Source organism: Diadema setosum, chromosome 5 (assembly GCF_964275005.1).
Source record: "Diadema setosum chromosome 5, eeDiaSeto1, whole genome shotgun sequence".
Classification (NCBI taxonomy): domain Eukaryota; kingdom Metazoa; phylum Echinodermata; class Echinoidea; order Diadematoida; family Diadematidae; genus Diadema; species Diadema setosum.
Genome location: NC_092689.1, coordinates 17,590,415 through 17,604,129, shown reverse-complemented (window position 1 = coordinate 17,604,129; position 13,715 = coordinate 17,590,415). Strand labels below are relative to the sequence as shown.

The window sequence follows — 13,715 nt, the reverse complement described above, 5'->3', positions numbered from 1 at the left end:
AGTTTGGGTATGATTGCAGTAACACCTGTGCAAAATTTCGTTCCAATTAGTCCATTACTTTCATAAAAATAAATGAAAATGCACCGTAATCCGTATGCATGCGTATAACGCTCGCTAGCTCCGGTCCACTTACGTGTTACATGTACAATGTACGTAGCTATAGCCCGCGCTCGTAATTCGATTTTGGGTCGGGTTGACCCGGTTTGAAAATTGATTTTAAAACGATGATTTTCTCTCTTTTATCGAATGGTATAGACAAAGAGTGACAGGTGAGGTATGTTACTGTTATAACTTGTACTTGAAGTCATATTGGACCTGTATTATGCAGTTTTGATTTTTGTGGGTTTGCAAATGTGGGCTAGTACCTTTAAGTGCCCTTTTCTCCCACAGTCAAGTTTATTTTGAGTGGAAGTGACTGGATTATGATTTGTCTCTTCCTCAGTGTTTTACATACTGAGGCAAGTGCTGTAAAATGCTCAACAAGTCAGCTGTCACTGTTTTATCTCACATTCCCCAATGTTCCAGCAGGTATACAATCTAGTCAGTATGCCTCCCTTACATGACAAGAAACTGGTTAGGTTATCTCTAACCAGACCGAGAACTTGTATTAGAGGCATGGATGACTGCCTAATTACATAGGACACTTGAAGGAAATTAACTCTTAACTCCAGTTTCCCTTCAGTTTAAGAGGGAGGATTTATAACCCCCTGAGAGTAATAAATAATCTGTGATGATCAAGTTTTCTTAGCAGGTTCACCTTTATCTAAGTTATGAAACTGTCTTGATTGATCAATATGACATCTATTATTGTGCATAAAAAACAAAGAGAGAAGGAGTATACTGAGTATTGAAAGGGTAGTTTGTGGGAGAAAATCAGACAGCAACGAGATATTTATTGGTATTACAGTTGGGGGGTGGGGGTGGAAAAGAGTCAAGACTAAAATTCATTTTAATCTTTTATTTGGCACAGACAGCCCATGGCTATATTTAGCTCCTGTACACAGAAAAGGAATTTACCAGATTTCTGTGAATAATGCCTTGTCTTTTAATGTGATCCACATCCACAGGGAAGGTTTGTGTTATGAGAGTCTTTGTGATTGCAGAGGCTATAATCTCGCCAAGATCAAGGCAGGCAGAATTATTCGAGCAGCTGTAGATTTGCAGAGCAGATCTCTGCCTGCAGATAGCGCAGTATCCCGTGGCAACCAATACTCTGTGTCGTGAGGGAGCTCGGAGACAAGACACTTTTGGGTGTAAATATAGCAAATCTCGGGCTTCTGTGTCAGTCGGTGCGCAGCCTTCACTGAACCTTGACCGTAAGCAGTATTGGTGGGGGGAGGGGGAGGGGAGGGGTAATCAATCGTGACCTCCGCATCATGCCATTATGATGCACTAGCGGCGGCGGGGGAAACCTGTGGCTTTTTGACGCGGCACCGCTTCGGAGACGATCATGGGTCGCATCCTCCCCCAGGATCAAACAATTACAAGCACCACCACTCTGTTTCCTGTGCATCCTGATTTTGTCGTATTTTTACTCCTCATCCCCAAGAATGTGGTGAAGGGGGAGTGGAAGGGGTTGGGGACCAGTTTTTGCGATAAGTGATTCTGCACGTCATTGTCATGCTGTTGTTAAAATCATGTACCCGCATTAAGCATCCCTGCCTGAAAGTTCATGTGGGTAGAGACGTCAGTGCTGGCTTTTGTTTTGAATCAGAAACAGCAGTCAAGTCTTTTTAACCTGTCGCTCTCCTTTGTACAAATGAATTTACGTCAAGAAGGATAAGATGTCCCAGTATTCGGTCTTGATATCCCCAGCGCAGTTGCATAAAGGCGTTCACACCCCTTACTACCCCCTCTGTACAGATGATATCACAGTGTCAAAGTAAAGAAAGTCATCAGAATTAAAACATAATACTGTTCTACTTGTTGTTTGCCACTTTGTTACTTTTGTGAAAACTCGTATAGATGAGAAATTTTGAGCTGGTTTATCACTTTGATAAGATTGACTCTCTATATACTGTATGGGCAAACAGACTGCAGAATTAACAGACTTACAGCCCCACTAATGAGGCACACAGTACTATTTACAGCATTTTTATGTCTGTCTCATGGACAATGTTTAATATGCAGGCATGAACTTTGTTTGACTTGTGACGAGTTTTATGACATTCAAGTGTCGTTAACATTTGATCTTCGATCTACAGTGAATGCAGATGTAGGTGTACATTTGCGTTGGTTCAAGGCATTAGGGAGCTTTAGATTTTAGACGCGCGGACATTCAGAGGGAAAAAAACATGATCTGAGCGTGCGCAGTATAATGACCCGCGCTACTGCGCACGCTCAGATCATGTTTTTTTCCCTCTGAACGTCCGCGCATCTAAAATCTAAAGCTCCCTATTCATACGTGTACCTGACAATTCACCATGGCCTATGCACATGATTGCATGGGTCCCAAATTTTTGTTGAGGTGTCAATTTCAAGAATGGGACATTGTATATAGTTGCTTTTGAACAGGCATGAATGTGTATTTGTGAGACAGAAGTGTGGCGTTGTGAAGTTACAGCAACCACCTGCTCTGCTTTCAACATCATATTCAACTACTGTTACTGCTGCTGATACTACTACTGCAACCAATACTTTTCTACTATTGCAGAATCTGCTGTTACTTGTACAACTATGCTGCTGCTACTACTACTTAGCTTTCGTCTCTCCTATTGTTTTTCTTTCCTTTTTTTTTAAAGTTTTTTGTGAAACCTGGGCTTCAATCTCTTTCCCGTCCTTCATGTTATCCTTAGTTTTTCTTTTTCCTTCTGAGTTACTGTATATTCTAACATCCACCATGCTGTGATTATATCATTGTGTGCAGTATGGCTGTGAGTACCAGAGATGGTGCTATTATCTGTTGATGTCATTTTTGCTCTGCCCCAGGTCTCACAAGACGAGGTGGACCTGAACTCAAACTACTCCGACCTCTCGCGAGATGACACCTCCTCCAGCAGCCCCCAGAATCAAAGCTACCTCAGGTGAGTGAAGATTCCACACACACTGGCCTTGCTATTGTAGAGGTCACCCTGCTCCAGGTTCCACGCTTAAGCATGGCGCTGAAGCGAAACTGGTCCCCATTTCATAAAAGATGTTAGGTTAGCAACTCTTGCTGGAATGGCAATTGTCATGGTAATGACAAGAATCCAGTTTCCCGATTGGCTGTTATTATTGAAAGTTGCCATTTCAGCAACAGTTGCTATCCTATCATCTTTTATGAAATGGGGCCCTGGTTTCACCCATCACTGTAAAAACAGAAATTTTTGCATGCATGAAACATTTGCAAATTTAGCCAGGACCCAAGATTTGCGAAAGTAAAATGCACATGAAAGGGTTTTTTTTCTACGCAGTGCATAGAATGCTAGTGGTAATTCGCGAAAGTTTCATGCTGCGAATGTTTTTAGTTTTACAGTACCTCCAAGAGTTCATAAATCCCACAAGGTTATTATTCAGCCCACCCAGTTCCAGTAAACACAGGTTTAAAAAGCATGTTTGAGTGCATCATGCATGAATATGATACAGGGAAACCGTGTGATAATGAGGCTGCAAGGACTGTCAATTTTATGTCATTATAACCGGTTCATGTACCTGGTTGTACGTAAAAATACTTCTAAAGAGACCAGCTAAATACAGTTAAATGGAAATCAGGACAGCCGAAATCGCCTTGCTAAAAGCAAGTCGTAACATAATACAAGTTGAGCTATCATTGTGAAATCATTACAGAGCTTTGATGTAATGTGATGGTAATGAACAGGTAATATGTGTAGAGTACCAAAGTAATGATGTCACAGTCTTTTGTTATAGTTTGGGTTGGAATCAGATGCGTACATGGGTTTGCGACAATAGCGTTCACAGATGTTCAGACCAGATGAGGATGTTTGGAACCAGTTTCCAAGGGGATGAATGGTTATGACATCACACTTTGGTACTCTATTGCACAACGTCACATTGGCCCAAATTCACAAAGGTGATACAAATTTAGACCATGGTTTATGCAAATTTCTTCAGCGTAAATACAGTTGACAGATTGCTCATGCCAACAGACGTCCAGTACAAACGTGCATTGATATGCGGATGTCAAAGGTACGTCTATTTCACGCTTATTTTAGACACTGATCTAAATTTGTACCATGGTCTAGGTTTAAACCAGGTTTAGACCACCTTCGTGAATTCGGGCCAATGAGTCTGGTCTCTTCCAAGTATATCAATTATACAAAGCTTCAGTGAGTTAGGAGATGAGTGTGTGGCATCTTTCTGTGTGTTTCTCTAAATTCCAGTACTGTGGATGCTGATTTTGCCGAGGACAGAGCCCTCTCACCCTTCACCCTGGACAGTGAAGTAGGAACAAGTGCGGCTCCTTCCCCCGTTTCATCGTCACATACCTCAGAGTGAGTCATTCAGTCAAGTTGTGTTTACTGCAAAAGTGGGAATTTTTGTGTGAGAAGATAAATTTCACATGTTTGCAATTTCGCGGACAGTCATGGTGGTGATAAAGGCCTCAGCATCACATTGTATGGTAAAATACCCAGCTTCTATATACCTATGTTGAGATCACAGGTATAAAATAATAACTATGTAGCAACAAGCAAAAAAGTTGCATGCTTTTCTTTTTCGCAACAGTTTGATGTCGGATGAAATGTACAAAAATTTCCACATTTACAGTGTGTCATTTGTACAACAAAAAAAATGTAGTCTCTCCATGGCTTTTCTCTTTTTCATCTTTCTCTCTCTCTCTTCTATTTTTTTTTTTTCTGTTTATTTCCCCCACCATTACACTGTGCTGGGACTAGCAAAATTATGTTGGCTTCAATCAATGTTTTTCCTCCTCCTCTTTGATTACCAAGTCCATCAAATTATCTTTTCAGAGAATTTGCCATAATAGCAAACACAAGCTCTGAAAAAAAGCAGCAAATCCAAGATGATGATTTAGAAATATATTGGAAATATTACAAAAAAGGTTAGATGCATTTGAAAGTATTTGAAAGTAGATCTCCTTTCATGAGAAGTAGTGAGTTTTGCAGAATAGCTTTCCAGGGTCACCTGCTTCTGCCTGTGATAGTGTGTAAAAGTGTATCATTGTGATATTTCATGGGCAAAGTAGTTCAGTGTTATATTTGTAATACTTTGTTTTGTTTTCTTCCATGAAGACAGTATTATCATGCAGACTCTGCATTTTAAAAATACCCAAAGATGCCAAGATTATCAAGTAATGTCCGTTCTTCGTGAATCTGATATTTGTGATTTTGCCAGTTTCGCTGATCTGTAATAATTTTGCTTAATTAGATATCTCGCCTTTTGATATATTCTCTGGCACCAAAATATTGCTATCAGTCAAACCCCCCCCCCCCCCTTTCCCTTGATGCACAAATCATTTACTGGCACCTGTCAAAACTCCTGGATATGAAACCAACAAATATCCAGAAACAGTTCTTGAAAAGATCAAGGACTTCTACATTGTCTTTATGTGGACCTTCTCTACAGACTGGTCGAGAAGACGATTCAAGACTGCATCTCACAACACCTATTTGGTTCTCAGTGGAGTCCGGAGAGAGGCATCAGCCCAAGATCACAAGAAGGTAAGGTCATCGCATTAATCGTCACTGCATCTCCGTGGAACCTTGCTTAAATGCTATTCATGTCAGAATTTCTTTTCCTACCCGAGCTCAGTACATTAAGAAACAGAATATGTGGTTGTGATGTGCTACTGCACTTTGTATGTCAAAACCACTTCACTAACTGCTTTCACTCTCATGTAAACCACGCATGATAAATGTTCACTGTACACTTCCTTCAAAATAATCCAGTTCATGTCTTGAACTCATATTGTCAAGTACATTTCCTCCTCTTGTTGAGTGATACGTGACACAGCAGATGTAATGTTATGATGAAAGTGACACCATTGATATGTGTCCAAGGATATGTTGAGTAGAGATATTGTCAAATCAGTTATTAGCTGCCTACTTTTAAAAAAAAAAAGAAAGAAAAGAAAACAGGAAGGAGAAAGGAAGGTAGGTACAATGTATAGCATCATACACGTATCGAAACCCTGAGTATTTCATACAAATTTACATGTTAAAGATAAAAAGTTTAATTCGGTATGTTATATACAGGACATAAGCATGACTGCCTATGTAAAACAGGATCTGATTTTGTGGTAGAAAATTTTTCAAGTCACACCATATCTGTGTTAGATGGATCAAAAATTCAGTGTGCACCAGTAATAATCACAGAGCAGGTGATAATTGCACCTGCCCTGTAGCCTTTATGTCACAATCCATTACCGTTTGTCATACAACTTTGCAACCTCGCTGCCACACAGGTTGTAAGATTAGGTCCCGTGGGTAATACTCCTCGTCACTTTGGCAAAGTTTGTGTGAAATTCAGCAGTCAGATGGTATCCTTCTCTCAACCACTGCAAATCTGTGGTCAAGGGAATGATAAATATGGGCCAAGTGTGTGTGCAGGTTGATTGGTCATATATGGGTCAGCGGTGGTCACCTTTAATACCATCCGTAACTGATTTCCACAGCAGCCAACTTGGGACCAAATCCACGGGTCTTCCATGCAAGAATAGCTCGCTCTATTTCCCCAATAATATCAATTGTGCAGGTTTGAGGACAGTTGCCTGACACTTGCAGCCTCGTCCCTTTAATGTGAGAGAAAAAGTTTGTATCTCACAATAAATCATGGGTTTATGCTTCATCATTGCCTCCAGCATTGCTTTCGTTATATCTATGTTGATATTTGTATTATATTTAATCCACCAAGATTTGCTTTCTATCATTACAAAGGTATTACAAAAAAGTGTGACATGTGCAAATGTACACAGTGATTGTTGCAGTGATTATCAAGTGACTGAAAGAAAAAATCAAGTTCATTTTCTAACTTAACAGAATTAACTTCTCACAATGAATTTTAACATAAGGGTAATTCACTCTTTCTACTGTTGATATTCCTTACAGTGCAGCTATATTGAACACTGTACAGCCAAAAATATTGTACGTGCTTGTTTCCCTTTACAAACACTTGTACTAACATAACCTTGGTGAACTTTAAAAATATTTTTGTTTGTGACACTATTTTCTTCCCCTTAGGACCTGTCGCTATGCCGAGGAGGAAACATCAGAAAAAAGTGCAGGAAGGAACATCCTTCAAGTAAGAACTTCTCTTCTTAGTCATCAAGTTTCGTGTAATCAGTTTCTTCAATGATTTCGTTGTCACAAGTTTCATTGTTTAATGCCTTATGTCTATCAAAAGAGGATTCAAAGGTATCTGTATGATTGTAATAGATATTTGTTTCATACTATGTGTACTCAATGTTACGTTATTATTCTTTGTTTATTTCTAGTTGTAGAAATATTACTTGGGAATGCAAATAGAAATGATGATGATTGATGATGATGATGATGATGATGATGATGATGATGATGATGATGATAATGATGATGATGATGATGATGATGATGATGATGATGATGTTGAGTACCATAGAAGGTATTGTGCAATATGATGCAAGTTGAATACTGGACTATAAAACATAAGTGATCGCAGTGACCAAATTAATGACTTGTTTGTGTAGTATTTCTTCAACAGGAGATATAATTCATCCTGCCTTACTACATGCAATATCCACAATAATGCATGCTTCCAATTGGATACCAAATAGAGTTGTGCTTAATGAGTTCCCTGTTTGAGTCCATGCTGCAAATAGGCAGCTATTGCAAGATTAGAGGTAGAGAGGGGAATGCGCTGGCTAATTTTTTTTTTTTTCCGATGCATTTTGGTTCCCACAGTCGGAGGAGCAACTCTGAGTCTTCCCTAGAGCGGTTGGTCAGCTCATTTGACAGTCAGGACCCGTCTGTCAGGGCGAAAGTGCTTCAGTTTACAGACGACACCATGGTGACGGGATCGCATGACCACATCCGAAGGAAGGGCAGGCCCTCCTCCAAAGCATATGACTTGTCTCATTCTCAGGGATTAATCATTGGGCAGGTAAGACTGAAACAAGTGATGTATACATATAAAAGTTGAAGTACCGGTAGGTTGTTATTTTCTGTGTGTTTGTCAAAATCTAGTCACTGTTGATTAATCTCATGAAATCAGTCTTTAGAAAGTTTCAGCTGCTGTTAACATCTGTTGCATGTTGTGTAAAAGAGAGATAGGAGAAGAAAGGAAGGAATATGAGATGAGACAAAGACCAACTTGTTTCCATCGGGAAAATATGTTTGAATCCTGTGACGAAAGTGGTGGATATCCAATAAGGATGAACACATAGTCAGCAGATTAATCTTTACAACAAGGGGTGTACGTCAATCACGGCATCTCGTTACCGTTGTGATCGTTCCTTTATTATGTCTGCGTCCTTGCTCCAGAAATTAGCCAGTTCGTCGCTCCGTGATGGACGTTTGCGTGAGGATGCCTCGAGCGATGTGACCCAGGAAGAAATGTGCGAGCTGGACAGCGTGAAGCGCAACTCGGGCACACTGCACTCGGTGAGACCTTACCCCAGTACTGTCCACTTGAATCCTAGAGGGTAGAAGATGGCAACGTTCCTTTGCTGAACCACATCCCCCCCCCCCCCATTACATCTACAAACTTTGTCTGTCTGATATGTCCCCATCTTGCATCTCATTGATAAAGACATATTTCCCAATGCCTATTTTGTCCATGAAACTATCGCATCTGGCGTTGTAATTACATTTTTAACAAGATTAATTGAATAGTGCAATTAACAATTTCAGGAGTGCAAGTCTCTACATTAACAATATGAAGGCAGATGGTATCTTCAGCATCCACTCTTTCTTCTAAATGAATGAATGTACAATGTACACTATTTGTCCACTAACCTTGGTAGCTTGGCAAATGTTATAGCATTGCTTTTAAATAGTGGACATCCTCACTGTAGGATATATGCACTTCTGTTCTTTGTTCTCTCAAAAAAGCTAGGTTCGTGATGTTTTATATTTTTTACAAAATTGTATGTTGCCTCCAGTCACTTAATAGTCATTGTTCTTTAACTCTTGCAGCTAACAGCAGGCCGGGCAGCACCTCCAAAGCGAAGATCTCCTACCAAAAAGAATTTTCAGTAAGTCTTGACTGTACCCTTTGTTTTGCTGAACCAGAAACAAGTGAAAACATACTTACATTGCATTATTCCTTGTATGAAAAATGATATATTTTCTGTGTAGCGACTCTATTTGTTTCTGAAAAAAAAGGCCCATCACTTTATTCTCAAATGTAGTACACTGCTTTAGGTTTATAGAATTCTTGAAATCATAGAAACCACATATCTGTAGTTTGTTGCTGTATCGTTTTATCATTTTGTAAGTGTCACAAGATTGAGTAACAAATCATTGTTTATTTGACCCTTTTGTTATCTATAAATGATTGTATATGGCAATTGCAAAATTTTCAAGCCTCTGAATTCTGTAATATGTAACTGATGCCTAAATTGATGACACATTTCAGAAGATCACACTTCCTATCTCTTTCTCTCTCACAAATAGGCCGACTTTCTGTTAATTTCTTTCTGAATTTTGTGCCATTTTAATGTGTTTAACCGGCTTCATCTAATCTTTCCCCATTGGAAGATTTGTGGTGAAATTGGCAGAGTTGCCAATGCAGTGATAATAAAGATGATAGATTTTGTAGCCAGTTTTCCCCAGGACAAGTTGAGTCGAGAAATGATTGTTGTAGATGATGTGAGCTATTGATCAATTATGTCCAATTTGATGTGATGTCTGCAGACCTAGCAGTGAGGACCAGAACCAAGAGATTTTGGCAAATGGCCGAGAGCGATCCTCAAGGAGAATCAATGACGCGGAATCGCGGTCCCCAGGCCGGGACGTGTGGCTGCGACAGAACGGGGAGGGGCAGAGAAGCGCCAAGTCCAGAAACGTCAGGGAGGGAGGACTGTGGGGGGTGCAGACGTCCGTCAACTCGCTAGAGGGACCGGTGCCCCAGCCGAGGCAGAGGCGGAAGAAGACCAGGGAGTCCGAGCAGGAGGCGGAGGAAGAGGTCGGAAGGAGGAGGAGACTTGGGGACAAGGCTGCCATGCCCTACAGGGGGACTACCACCGGTGGGGAGGAGGGGTGGGCGGAAAATGGAAGAGTGGAGCGGAGGACGGCGGGGGATGAACAGAGGTTGGCTAGTATGGAGAGGGGGGTCAGTGGTGAAGACCGTGGTAGCTCCCCTCTCAGGGGACAAATGGTTCCTCCTCTAGATCTGACCTGTCTGCATGTCAACACCGACGGGCATGGTAAGTAAATTTCAAGGTCAGGGCAGGCTGTGGCTTGACCCTCACTGTGCCTTGTTCGCCAGTGGGCATGCTTGGCACAGTGCTTAATTTGCTGGTTAGGGCAGGTGTCTGAACTGTTGTTGCCATTGAAAAGAGATTTTGCAACCCTTAAATCTCTATTGTGTCAGAGTGACCTTGTTTTTAGACTGAAGCACATTGTTACTCCTGACTTTGCTGGATAATTCACGATAAGGTCAATTCTTAGAGGAATTATTGGAGTGGTGATTAAAAAACAAAAAGCTCTGTAAAATACTTCGACATTCTTGAGTACAAAAAGATATTTATTGTTAAATGAAGGTATAAAAGATTTGATTCTTTTCATTGGTATGAAGATATGTCCTAAAGATCACACATAGATAGACCCAGCACAATGCTCTGTACTGCTGTTTTATGTCTTGGGTGTACAGTAATCATGGGTGAGAGAAAGGCAGATACATGTAGCGAATGATCAGTACTCAAAATCATGTGGTAGATGATGTGGACTGACGTCACACCTTGTAACTATTTTGTTGTAGGGAATTAGATGACAACTGAAGTTTAGTGCTCAGATGAGTAACATACTCATGCTTTTTAACCCGTTGAGGACGAGTCCTGAGTATACTCGGGCAGGTGTCTATGGGAAATGCATGTTGCAGCAAAATCAGACTGTCCTCAACAGGTTAAACATTGATATGTACATGTATTGGTAGTTAACTCCAAATCAATCATTAACCCACAGATGCAGTTCAGGCATGGCATGGACATCAGAGTGGAGGAAAAGAAGGAGGAGGAGGAGGAGGAGCTAATGAAGGGGGAAGCCAGACACTTTCAAGACTGGAGAAGCTTCAAACAATAACTAGGTTTGTCTTGAACTGAGTCTACTGAGCTCACAGTCTGGATGCCATCTCTGCATGTAGAAAAGCAGTGCAAATTATTCAGTGCAAGAAAATTCCACAAGTTTGTCATGGGTTTTTTTCTCTTGTGGAGGGAACATTTTTATTGTGTGTGAGGTATTAGCTTCTCGACATTTTAGAGTTCTTTGTGCAATAGTCTAGCTGTCTTTTATGATCTGTCATTTTACGACAGAGCGCAATTTATGCCCCTTCCTTTTATCTTTTAGCATTTCTGATAATCACTTTGTAATCATGCATAGTATGTGTACATTTTTTTTTTTTTTAATTCTGTTTATTTCTTGTTTGTACTACCCTGCCGTGATGTAATTCATGATATTTTATTTCAAGCCCCGGAGTGGATTTGATGTAAACAAGGCCTTACTTTGCCCCGTAAATTGGTATTTGTGAGTTTTATGTGATGACACATAAGGCAATGCATCAGTTATGTTGCAGTGCAGTGATTTATATACATATATATCTATATATATTCTGTTTGCTATACTAGAAAGAAGAAAAGTTTTTGTTTTTCTGGCATTGCCCCCTCAAAACTGTATCCAGTATTGAGTAGAAATAGGAAGGCTCCCAAGAAGTGTAGAAATGTGACTTACCTATGCCATGTAAATCTCCTGTTTGTGATTCTTATATGTTGATGTATTTGTAGCAAAGCTCTCATTTTCATTTCTTATTGGCTGGGACAACCCAGATATAATCATTAGTATACATACAGACCGCACAACCATTCTGAATTTGGAGGAAAGAAACTAAATTTTGACCATTCCCTTCCCAGCTCTTGTTTTAATAGGCGTTTCATATTTTTCTTTATGATTTTACCAAACACACCTATGGCAACAGCTTTTTCTTTCATACTTTGAGCGAAATCATCCCTGTTTTGTAGTCAGAAAGGTTGGGAAGCCTGATGCACATCTATAGATTATATACTATTCTCTTTCTTTCTTTCTTTTTAGCACAACATTGACATTGGGCTCTAAAAACATTGAACACCATCTTTATAACACTTCTGCAGTTGACGTCACGATCATACACCTGTAGTTCACCATTTTTTTCGCCAAACTTTTACGCTAAAAGTTAGATTGTAAAGGCAGTCCCTGTCATGTTTAACTCATATTCATTTTCTAGGATAGGTTGCCAGAATGAATCGCAAGTGTAACAGATTTCTACCCAAACAAGAAAAGAAGAATGTTTTGAACATATGCTGCGAGAAAATATAATCAAAGAATTTCGGGTATATAGTGGCATTTAGTGAGAAAGTGTGATACAAATTGTAATGTAAAATCAAGTGCAAGCAATACATGAAATTCTTTTCCAAAAAAGTTCCATTGCAGAAAAAAAAAAAATCAATAAAATAAACTGAAAGACAAGTACAACAAATTGCCATGTAATGCTATGGCCCAATGTCAAATGTAAACAAAATGTCTATACACAATACTAAATATAAATCAATAGATGAATAAATAAAATAATTCCACATCAGTGGAGCACTGTATCTTTGGTTAGGTCATCGTATAAAGTTTACAATCAGCAGGGACAAAGAAAGAAGTATAACTGTCAAAAGATGTTATGTTAGTGATGCAAACAAGGTGTCATTTGATTATGTACCCAACATTTGGTGTTTCAAACCAAGGTTTGGACTTCAAAGATGTAGAGACGTAACCTATTCATCTTCTTCATTGTTTATTGTGTGTATTGAATTTTCCTGAATCGTCCTCGTGTGTGAAACCTGTGTAGCAGAATGTGAGTTGATGTTTGTGCATTTGTTTGTATGTACGTCAGATTTGACATGTACTAGTAATCGTCGTCTTTGAAGTTTTATTCTTAAATTTAGGTTGTATCTTGAAAGAGGTTCATGTCATGCGGGAAAAACAAAATACCCCAAACAAAGCATTTTTATTGACGTGTTGCTCTGGTGTATTTATGGTGGATAGACCGCATTCTTTGTAAACTGGTTTTTTCCAGGCTCATTACAACAATGATGTATGCATTAGGATCATGTGACACAGATGCTTCAAATCTTTTGGTGCATTCACTAATATACATCATGAGCAGAAGAACAAATATTGCGTACAAGGTCCCTTACACAAACTTTTGGAAAGCCCCGATTACAAAATGAAAACAATATTCAGTTGCAACATCATGAACTCTCTTATCTGTAGGGCCTGGAATATCAAAAGAATATTACAATTGTCATGTCACATGCATACAGAGAAATGAAGAAGAAATCCAAATCAATGAATCCCTCCTTGTATTACTCTGTTGTGATACAATTTAAATCCCAAAGTTCTGCTTTTGCAAGGTTATATTTACTGGGGTTGTACTTGAAAGCTTATATCATTTATGATTTAAAAAAAAAAAAAAAAAAGAGGTAAAAACTGTACTTGACTTTGGGAAAGGGGGAGGGGGCAATCAGTTTCCCCAAAATCTTAATCCATGGGGGAAAGGGGGGGGGGGGGTTATTGGTTTCATATAAACTGTAATCCACAGAGGAT

At 39.6% G+C, this 13,715-nt stretch overlaps 1 protein-coding gene across 1 annotated transcript in view; it reads left to right on the top strand.

The window, feature by feature from the left end:
• The window catches only part of LOC140229158 (protein FAM13A-like), a 59,691-nt gene that overhangs the window by 27,646 nt on the left and 18,330 nt on the right, over positions 1–13,715 (top strand). Inside the window, exons 5-13 of the mRNA XM_072309425.1 lie at positions 2,929–3,023; positions 4,320–4,430; positions 5,524–5,618; positions 7,137–7,197; positions 7,836–8,034; positions 8,415–8,534; positions 9,069–9,127; positions 9,789–10,300; positions 11,058–11,178. Of these exons, the coding sequence (XP_072165526.1) occupies positions 2,929–3,023; positions 4,320–4,430; positions 5,524–5,618; positions 7,137–7,197; positions 7,836–8,034; positions 8,415–8,534; positions 9,069–9,127; positions 9,789–10,300; positions 11,058–11,178 (1,373 nt within the window). The remainder of the gene's footprint in view (positions 1–2,928; positions 3,024–4,319; positions 4,431–5,523; positions 5,619–7,136; positions 7,198–7,835; positions 8,035–8,414; positions 8,535–9,068; positions 9,128–9,788; positions 10,301–11,057; positions 11,179–13,715) is intronic.